The sequence below is a fragment of the Prosopis cineraria genome, unplaced genomic scaffold (assembly GCF_029017545.1).
Source record: "Prosopis cineraria cultivar Desert tree isolate PC_DT_omini unplaced genomic scaffold, ASM2901754v1 PC12, whole genome shotgun sequence".
NCBI classification, from domain to species: Eukaryota; Viridiplantae; Streptophyta; class Magnoliopsida; order Fabales; family Fabaceae; genus Prosopis; species Prosopis cineraria.
Window position 1 is genome coordinate 9,381,942 of NW_026555343.1, and position 11,673 is coordinate 9,393,614.

The following is an 11,673-nucleotide window of genomic DNA, read 5'->3' on the forward strand; positions in this document are numbered from 1 at the left end:
CACCTTTCTTTGTCATTTGCTTGCCCTAACCTAAACGTAATCTCACTCGGCACTCAGCACTTGGAAACATAAGGACCAAAGAAGTTGCTATCAATCTTTTCCTTTGTCCGTTCAACCTATGCCTTCAATTTCTTCTATAGAAAATTCAAAGTGTGGTCCCCTACAGAACTGAGACATGCAAAGGAATGAGAAAATTCAGATGACTACCATAGAGTGATAGATTATGATTAATATAACTATTAAATATAACCACTACTATGAGCCGAGAAAATGGATAAAGTTCAATATGTCATCTTATCACATGTTGATTTGAAAAAAAAAAAAAAAGGACAAAGGGATAAAAACACTAATAAAATTATCAATCAAGAGCATTCAATAATTTAAAATAAAGTAAAAAGTGTACAAGTCATATGTAATTAGATTATTAAAAGTCAATGATATTGTTGTTATGTAGTAAATATAAATTTTAATGATTTAATCACAGACGTGTCAAAAAAATAATTTCTTGCATGCTCATATATTTTCTCACCTCTAAACTACTAAATGCATTTGGCCAATAACTTTTTAAATATTTTTACTTTTTTTGTGTAGGAATTCTAAACCCATTAAAGCCAAGTTAATTTAACTTGTCCCCTTTTAACCTATGAAAAAACATGCCAACTCGCCTAATCCACATGCTAACCCACTAATTTGATTTCCTTAAATTTTTTAAACTTTTTTTATAATATTTAAAAAGGTACATTTTGAATCCCAAATAATTAAAATTGGGACAATCTCATATCTATTATTAATTTTCAACAAACGTCTGTCAGATTTATTTCAGAAAAATTGTATTTTAGGCCCCAATTTAACAAATATTTATTAAAAGTTAATGATATGGGTAAAATTACTTTAATTTTAATTTTTTAGAGTTCAAAATACACCTTTTTAAAAGTTTAGAATTTAAATCATCTCTGGATCTATATTTTAAAATTCAAATTACAAATTAACCCTATAACTTGTTAATATAAAAATTCATATATATTTCCGCCTCTTACTTTTACTTTTGAATATACTAGAGGGTGGGGTACTTGTGAATCTGTTTATATATATCACTTGTGAATTTTGTAAAGTTCTTCAACGAAGATATTTCATTTCTCGAATGATCCTTGATTTATTAAAGTGACTAATACTACCAAAAAAAAAATAGAGGGACAAAAATTGAGACTATATTTTTAATATAAGTTTTATTATTCTTATATTATGAAACCATGAACACTCTCAGGCTCCCTCAAACAAGGGCAAACAAAATTATAGTCAAAATATCTATGAAAGTACTAATCACGTCAGACCACAACTTAGGCTAGATGATAGACTGTTGTTTTGGATCATGTGGTTTGGCCCAATCAAGGCCAATAATATTTAGAAGAATTACGTATAAATTTTAAATAAAAAATTAATTATTATAAAAATTTATTTATAATTAAATTAAAGACATTGATAATACAATGATCTTAATTCAATTATTAGTGATCCTTATAATTATTAGTTTCCTTACGAGCGACTTCAACAAAATTCTCCCATAAATTTTAATATTAAATATATTATTCACAAAGCACAAAAATTCTCAATTTCAGTCAGACACGCAACTTTCTTCTCACCATTCTTTGTTATTTGCTTGCCCAAAACCTAAACCTAGTCTCACTCAGCACCCAACACTTGGAAACATAAGTGCCAAAGAAGTTGCTATCAGTCTTTTCCCTTTTTTTTCCATTCAATCTATGCCTTCAATTTCTTCCATAGAATATTCAAAGTGTGGTCCCCTGCAAAACTAAGGCCATGTTTGGTATGATGGAAGAGTTTTTAATGAAATCGGAATCGGAATCGGAATCGGAATTGGAATTGGAATTGGAATAGAATTGGATTTAAAAGTGTGTTTGGTATAATGATGGAATCCTGATATAATTTTAATAAAATATAAGTATTTAAAATAAGAAAAGACTAAAGTGTCCTTTTTAAAATTAAAAAAAATTATATTGGAGGAGAGAGAAGGGGCAAATTGGAGAAATGGAACCATGGAATTGGATTCCATGATGCATATGATGAAATTGGATTCCATCAATTTCTTTGAATCCTGATTCCAAATAATCATAATTATTGCATACCAAACACACATGTTAACAGATTCCATGTCCAATTTCATTTCTTTCTCCATGATTCCAAACTACCAAACGGGGCCTAAGACATATAGAGGAATTGGAAAATTCAAATGACTACCAGAGAGACGGGGAGAGAGATTGTGACAAATATAACTATTAAGCATAACCACTACTAGGAGCCGAGAAAATGGGTAAAGTTCAATAGGTCATCTTATCACATGTGGATTTGAACAAAAAAAAATTGGACAAGGGATAAAAACACTTAAAAAAATTATCAACCAAGGATATCTAACAGGTTAAAATAAAAAAAAAATACACAAGTTATTTTTCAGTGCGTATGTACCCAAATCTATATGTTGTGGATATAAAATTCAACAATTTGTCACAGATGCGTTAAAAAAATAATTTCATGAACATTCACGCATTTTTTTTCATTTTAGATTATTAAATATTTTAATTATTGACTTTTTAAATATTTTTACCCCCTTTATGCGTAGAAATTTTAACCTTATTAAAGACAGATCAATTTAACTTGTCCCTTTTAACATATAAAAAAAGCATCCCAACTCGCGTACTCCATATGCTAACCCACTCATTTGATTTCTATAAATTTTTAAATTTTTTATTTAATTTTAATAAATAAAAAAGGTATTATTTTACATTAAGTTTAAGCATAACTTTTGTTTTATGTGAGGAAATTGATTTCACATATTTGATTTCTCATCAAATTCAACACAAAAGTTAATAGCATATTCTCTTTTTTATTCAAACATAGAAAAATTAAATGTAATTAGACATTACTGATAAATTATTACATATACTTTTCTTTACCGCGTTTCAAATTGCTTTCAAGTTTCAACACCAAAGTGAAAATGTTAGGTTGTTGACTATTGTGCAGCTTGGGGCCACTGCCAACAAAAGCAGGGCCACGGGTTCATTTTCGTTGCAAAACACACAATGAAAGCACCAACTATATATGCACAATTTCATGATTCTTTTTCTTCAAGGAAAAAGATCTTGGGCTGTCCAAATCAACATTCAAATTTAATTTAGGTGGTGCCAAATTTTTTAATTTATTTTTATATATTAAAATAAATTTATAAAAATTTTTAATAAATTTATTCACAATCAATTTAGCATAGATTTAATTTAGATGATCTAATATGACATTAACTTTATTATAATTTTTATAATAGTGTAGTTTTAATATTAAATTTTTATATAATTTTTAAAAAAATTTTATTTTGATAAGTACAATACTAAAAATAAAGATAATCTCTTAATTGGCACTTTTTATAAAATATTTTTTGAAAAAATAACAAGTTAAAAATTTTTAATCTACACCATTCTAAGTAAATATAGATAGTCAATTTATAAAAATTATAAAAAAATTAATATTGAATTGGATTGTACAAATTGATAAAGAAAAGATTTATTAAAAATTAAAAAATATAATTATTGATCCCTATAATTTCATTAAGTTTTGCTTAAATTTTTTTGGAAAAAATACAACCATTTGTCTCTATAGTTTTCTTAGTGTTTTTTAACCAAAAAAATTTATTCCTTAAAAATGGTTGTATTTTTTTCAAAAAAATTTAAGCAAAACTTAATGAAATTATAGGGATCAATAATTATATTTTTTAATTTTTAATAAATCTTTTCTTTATCAATTTGTACAATCCAATTTAATATTAATTTTTTTGAAAAAATACAACCATTTTTTTGGAAAAAAAACTTTATAGTTTTAGTAAGATTGGATGACATTTGTTCCTCAAATCCATAATAATATTAAATTATAGGGACTATAATAACTAAAATTACTAAAAAAAACTATAAGTACTAAAAGCAAAGTTTGATAAAATTATAAAGACCAATTGTTGTGTTTTTTCTTAAAAATTTAAGCCAACAAAAGTTGATCTAGTTGGTAAAGATTTAATTTATAACCCATAAGGGATAATTTATAAATATATTTATAAGTGCTCTTTAAATTTAGAGGCATGTCTTGACCTTGGTGTATCCTCAAGATTCAATTCACTTAAATTTTTTTCTACCAAATTTTTTTATAAATTTTTATTTTAACAAATGTAAAATATAAATAAAAATTAAAAGCTTTAAATTTGAATTGTCAAGAAAATTCAAAAGCTCTCTTGTAAAACAGAGATATAAAGGACTTGGAAAATTCCAAGGACTACCAATAAGTGATAGATTATGACTAATATAACTATTAAGTATATTAACCACTAAAAGTTAGGAAATCAGGTTAAGTCTAACAGACCAACATCCCACCACATGTTGATTTAAAGACCAGTCGATCGGAAAAATTCCAACCCATTAAAAGACAGGTCGATTTAACTTGCCTCATTTAACTTGCCAAAACAAAAATGGCCAACTCAACTTAACCCATAAGCTAACTTGCTTTTTTCATAGCTTTTTCATTGTTTTAATTTATTATTTTTATTTAATTCAGATAAATAACAAAGTTATTGTACTTTTACATTTAGTTTAAGCATAACTTTTATGTTAGGAACGTGGTTTCATATATTTGATTTTTCTCATTCAATTCAACACGATAGTGATTAGCATATTTTTTTTTAATTTTAACATAGAAAAATCAAATGTAATTAAACATTACTAATAAACTATATACTTTTCTTTGCCGTGTTTCAAATTGCTTTTGACATTAAAGTAAAAATGACAGGTTGTTGATTGTTGTGGAGCTTGCTGGGCCCCCTCTCTCCAAAAATGTTACTGCTATACTTTTCTTCGCTCTGTTTTGAGGGACCCATTGACTCATTATTTTTATTTTAGTATTTTACAATATAATAAAATAATACATATACATATTTGAAGGTGTCAATAAGAATTAAAAAATGGAGCTAGCATAAATAGCATTCTTGTGCAAGATAATAATCCATATAAATTCACAGAACAATTTGTTACCACCAATCACCACTCAATAGCATTACCACTTGTGCCTGAAGAATGAGAAAGAGGATGTGCAAGATATTTCACAAATTGCTTGTGCTGGCTATTGTACTGCTTTAGTCATGTGGAGCTATAGGTGCTGAGGTTGAATGCATAGATAAGGAGAGGAAAGCCTTGCTTCTGTTTAAGGCTGCTCTTGGAGATAATGATGGCCTTTACACATGGTCTTCATGGGGTCACAAATTGAACAAGAAAGATTGTTGTGAATGGGAGGGAGTTCGCTGTAGCAACCGAACGGGTCGAGTACTGAAGCTAGACCTTCATGGTGATTCCATCCAACCCTTTTTGCGAGGTAAGATCAGTGCTTCTTTAGTAGAGTTGCAATACTTGATGCATTTCAACCTTAGCTTTAATCAATTTTACGATAGCCATATCCCAAAATACTTTGGCCTTTTAACCAACTTAAAGTACCTTGATCTACGAGATTGTGGTTTAAGCAATCGAATTCCAAGTCAACTTGGGCATCTTTCACACCTACAATATCTTGATCTGAGCTTTAATTATATGAAAGGCCCAATCATTTATCAATTGGGAAATCTCTCACAATTGAAGTATCTTGATCTCTCAATGAGTGATCTTCAAGAAGCAATTCCTTATCAACTTGCAAATCTCTTACAATTAAAGTATCTTGATCTCTCAATGAGTGGTGTTGAAGGAGCAATTCCTTATCAACTTGGAGATCTCTCACAATTGCAACATCTTGATCTCTCTGAGAATAATCTTAAAGGAGCAATACCTTATCAACTTAGGAATCTTTCAAACTTACAAAGGATTTTCCTTGATGGTAATGAAGCTCTCAAAATTGACCAGGAGAACGGTTCTGAAGGTGAGTGGCTATCTGGCCTCACTTCTTTAACCCATCTTAAATTGGGGTTCATAACCGATCTCAAATACTCTCATAAGTGGCTACAAATGATTGGAATACTACCTAACTTGAAGGAAGTAAGCTTATCAAATATTGGTCTTTCATACCAATATATCCTTTCATTGCCTTCTTTTAAATTCAATTCCTCCTCTCTTTCTAAATTTGATCTATCTGGGAATAGTTTCATGTCACCTGCAATATTCCATTGGATCTTAAACGTTAGCCATAATCTTGTTGAGCTTGATCTTTATGGGAACAACTTCTTAGAGGATCCCATACCATATAATTTTGGTAGCATCATGAGTTCTCTAGAGAATCTAGACCTTGGTTCAAATAACCTCACAGTGAGTGGATTAAAATCCTTAGGGAACTTATGTACTTTACATTCATTATCCCTGTATGATAACCATATAAAAGAAGACCTCTCATCAATTGTTCAAACTTTGTTTCCATGTGCGAGATATTCTTTACAATACCTATATCTAATCATTTGGCACATTAATTGACCTTTCCACATTCACATTCTTAAAGACACTTGACATTTCAAGCAATTGCTTTGCTTGAATAGGACAATACCTAAAGATCTTCAATTTCCCTCTTCATTGGTGTCTTTGGATATTGAATACAACTCTTTAAGAGGTGTTCTGACAAACTCTCACCTTGACAACATGCCCAACTTAAAATATTTAAACCTAAATAACAACTCATTGGTTTTGAGATTTAGCCACAATTGGGTCCCACCATTTTAACTACAAACCATGCATCTGGGATCTTACAGGTTAGGTCTCAATTTTCCCTAATGGTTGCTCACTCAAAATGATTTCACCGATCTTGATATTTCAAATACTAAAATTTCAGGCACTATTCCAAAGAGGTTTTGGAGACAATTGACACCAGATCTCGAATATCTAGATGTTTCAAGCAATAACATTTCTGGTACAATACCAAATGTTCCTATAAGATTAATATATCCATACCTTATATCTCTAGATCATAATCATTTTAATGGTCCAATTCCACAATTTCTACATAATGTGTCTTCTCTCATAATGTCAAATAATAATTTCTCTGAGCTTCACCTATTTTTATGTGCAAATGGGCCAAGTGAAAATAGGTTGATGATATTAGATGTTTCCAATAATCAATTATCTGGACAACTTCCTGATTGTTGGAATCATTTTAGATCATTAGTCCTTTTGGACTTGAGTAATAATAATTTGTCTGGGGTAATTCCTAATTCTATTAGTTATATGCAAAGTCTTCAAATATTAACATTGAGAAACAACAAGTTTGCCAACGAGTTGCCTATTACCTTAAGAAGTTGCTCCAATTTACTAATGCTTGATGTGGGAGAAAACAAATTACGAGGACCTATACCTTCATGGATTGGGATTGAATTACAAAAGTTGGTAATCTTAATCTTACAAAAGAATAACTTCATTGAAAGTTTATCATCACATCTTTGTTATTTGCCAAGCATTCAATTCCTTGATATCTCCTTCAACAATCTATCTGGACAAATACCAAAATGCTTCAAAAACTTTACGGCCATGGCTCAAGCAAAGAGTTATTCATATTTAGAAATTAGTTCTGTGCAGATAACTAGTTGGAGCATGATGGATGTTTCTGAGGAGCCAAATGCCTTATTGATGTGGAAAGGTATTGAAAGAATTTTTAAGGATCCATTATTTTTAAAAGGGATTGATCTTTCAAGCAACCTATTAACGGGAAAAATTTCAGAGGAATTGGGAATGTTAGTTGAAATGGTATCATTAAACTTATCAAGAAACCAATTAGATGGAGAAATTCCATCCGAGATTGGACGATTGAAATCGTTAGATTCTCTTGATTTGTCGAGAAACCATTTCTCTAGACAAATTCCTTTTAACCTTACTCAAATTGATTATCTTGTAGTGTTGGATTTGTCACATAACATTCTTTCTGGGAAAATTCCAATCGGCACACAATTGTAGAGTTTTGATAGCTCAAGTTGTGAAGGAAATCTTGACCTTTGTGGAAAATCACTTGAGAAGTTGTGCCTTGAAATAGGAAAACATCGAGAGCTTGGTAAATTTCAAGAAGACAAGGACATCATTATCTCTAAAGAGTTTTATTGGAGCATGACATTTGGATTCATTTTTGGATTTTGGGGAAGTTTTGGTTCAATACTTTTCAATCGCTCTTGGAGACATGCTTACTTCAGATTTGTGAACAATTTGGCAAATACTATTTATGTTATGGTCACATTGAATGCGACAAAGTGCAATAGATGGCTTAGAGGTTATTTGGTAATAATTTTGCATCTCCTCATTTTTGTTCTTGGCTTTTGCGTTTGCAGCATTAATTAGTCTAACCATTTAGTGTGACTTGTTAGTTTATATCTATTCATGCTTTTAGCTTCTACAAACATAGTACTTTATTAATAACGTTATTTTTAATTATATGTGTGTTAGCTAGATCTTCTATTTAATGTCCAAGCTTATGTATCGTTAATTAGTTAAATCAGCTTAATAATGGTTTTGGTGACATGAGCACGGCTGCTCTTTGTCCAATAGTAAACAAAAAGTAGTGAACGACAAACTATTATTTTGTTTTGTAAGCAAGTATGTATGTATGTATGTATGTATGTATGTATAATTGTTAAAAGACATAGCTAGTTACATGAAACATTGTCATTATTAGTTGGGGTTAATCTTTTGTCCTTCATACTTAAATTCGAAGAATCTTAGTCTTTGCTTGGGTGAAATTAACTATGATAATCATTATATCCTTTTATTTCTTATCAAATAAAATTTAGTTCTCATTTTGTATTGTAGTGAAATTCATAAAGAATTTTTTAAAAAAAAAATAAAGAATCAAATCAATTATTTCCGATTTTATTGTAAAGTTTTGTCAAAAATAATTTTAGTTCATGAAAGTGTAGAATGTTAAAAATTAAAGTATATCTCACCACTATTTCTTGGAGACCATGATTCTTTCTGTGAAGCTTAAAAAAATTTAATTTACTATATTTTGTAGGTTTTATAAACTTTATTTTAATAATTAATGTAAGAGAAAGGAATGAGAAGTCATTTGCAGGGTCATGAAGTTTTCTCTTCAGCTTCCTTCTGTTTTGTGCGGACAAATGTCTCAAAGTCTCTCTGATGGGTCGATCTCAGTTTTTCATCCTTTAAACAAATTATTAGAAACGGGATTTAATTCTGTAACCCTTTGCGTGGCCAAATCTTGTGGGCAAAGAAAATTTTTTTTTACCCTTTATAATATTCTTGGCCTTACAAAACAAATTGTAGACTAACACTGGCAAGGGTGTTAAGTAATTGACACAAGTTAATGCCTCTATTCTGTTAACTTTTATTTATAGCTTCTCTGTACTCTCTCTGTTAAAAACAAAGTAAGACATTGTTAATGTTTGAAGATATAATTAATAGGTTATTTTTAAATATATTTTTAATAAATAAGTTAAATAAGTAAATATATAAATTTAGTGTTAATTTGAAAACAATTAATTAATTTATCGAGGGTAACATTGAGTTAGAAATTACTTTTATTTTTTAAAAGAGGGAGTATATGTTTTGCAAAATGTAATTATTATGAGTATATTTATTTTTTTTTTTTTTTACATATTGCAGGAGAAACTAAGGTGAACAGATCTTCATGGTTGAATAATGTGCAGGAGAAGGGACTTGGACTGAGTGTCTGCCGTGAAGCCAACATGAATAGTTGCAATGTTCTCTTAATTATTAGTTTCCAAATTAAAGAATGGGAAAGTTAAACCAAGTTGACTAGGGCTTGAAATAGTATATGCACTCTTATTTTCTACTTTTCAGTGTGTAACTATAAATGACATTACATTGAATGTCATATATATCCAGGGATAATGAGAATTAAGTTTTAAAGTATAGAACTAATCACATTTAGTTTTCTGATAAAATTGTTTGAAAATAAATTTCAAATATAGATTTAAATAATTATAATTTAAGAATTTCAATTGCAAATAGAATATTTAAGTTCTAATTGCAACGCTTAGTTTGCAATTAGGATTCCTATTTATAACTATCCAAATTAATATCTAAAACTTGTTTTTTAAAAAAATTCGTTAAGCATTTAATTATCATTAATTTATTAATTTTTATAAAACTTAGTTGTCATTCTCTCTTATTTCTATGTTGATCTCACCAGTCATCAAATTTTGGACTCAAGTTATTTGATGCATTATATTAATTAGGCAAACAATTGTTATTTCGTTTTATCTAGTACTTTCTCGGCCTAATTAGTTAACTAATTCATGCAAATTAAAAAAATTAAGTATGGTAATTATTTTAAAAAATATGCTAGTTTTCCAAAAATATCTCTTCTTTTAATCAATTCCATTAGAGTATTATCATCAATTCATTATAACTTATACATCATACAGGAACATAATTATAAAGATGGTTTTAAAAAAGATAAAAATATGGAGATAAAAAGTATTGGGATTTTACATTTAGGACAAAGAAAAAAACCCTCAATAAATTCTATATTTAAGGCCAGCGGGAGTATATAGATTGACCGAAATGAAATTCAAAAAAAAAATGTAGATTATAAATATCATTGAAGCTTTAAAAAATGCAATTCAAATTAGATAATACAAATAGCAGATGCACCCATTTCAAGACATCATTAGGTTACGCTGGATTGATACTGTATACTGTGTAGAGATTAGATTGTATCTGTAAATAACATGTTAATTGAGGGCTAGTTCAGGAACTCATTCAACTTTCATGGGGTCATTAGCTTCTGAGAATTTTTCTCACTTTCCTAAATTATCACTCCCTGCATTTCTGAAAGTAACACAAATTTTAAAAGATTTTTTTATTCTTAATATAAAGTATAGCCCTAATAGACTCTAAAAAAAATGATCTTAGGCTCAGGCAGCCTTCCATGCCTTATATATATATATATATATGCATGAAAAAAAAACTCCTCCCTGAAACACATTGTTCTAAAATTTGAAGAATATCATTTAATAATCTCATCTATGCACTGGCTCTTTAGACTCAAAGTTTACCACTTGGAAGCAAATGTTATCTTCTTCAATATTGTATTGTCTTTTTGTTATGCTAAGTTTAGGCCAAATTTGAATTCTCTTTTGACCTCCAATTAAGATCTTGTTTTGATTTTTTCTATAGTTCTTGTAACTTGCCTTTTGATTTGGAAATATAGATCTTCACTACAACAAAAAAAATAGCTAATTAGCGATAGAATTTTTCATCGCTAATCAATGCAAATTTCGTCGATCAATGAGTTAGCAATAAAATATTTCCATCAGTAAAAATACTGTCACTAATTCATTAGCAATGAAATTTGCAATTCCATTGCTAATTAGCAATGGAATAGTGATAGAAAATTTTTGTCAATAAATAAGGATAAGCTATTTTGACTTTGCGCATTCCATCACAAAATTTCTAATGGACTTATTCTATTGCCAATTTTTAGGTGGACTAAAACACTATCACCTTGTCACCTGGTGGACCAATGCTATCTCAGCACTGCCTCATCACCCAGTGGATAGTGCCACCTCAGCATCGCCTCCTTGCCACTTCACCTTAGCACCACCTCGTCACCTCACTACCACTTCATTTGTCGCTATCATGTCAAATATTATTACTTTCAGTTATGCCTCGGCCAAACTCAAACTTGCAACCT

The 11,673-nt window shown here is 29.3% G+C and overlaps 1 protein-coding gene across 1 annotated transcript; it reads left to right on the forward strand.

Annotated features, from left to right (window-relative positions):
• The first annotated feature begins 4,829 nt into the window (after window positions 1-4,829).
• LOC129289064 (LRR receptor-like serine/threonine-protein kinase RGI5) lies at window positions 4,830-7,961 on the forward strand. Its single transcript, XM_054925885.1, has 4 exons — window positions 4,830-4,836; window positions 5,200-6,332; window positions 7,587-7,647; window positions 7,729-7,961. The coding sequence occupies exons 1-4, from the start codon at window positions 4,830-4,832 to the stop codon at window positions 7,959-7,961; spliced, it is 1,434 nt and encodes a 477-aa protein (XP_054781860.1).
• Window positions 7,962-11,673: the final 3,712 nt, after the last annotated feature.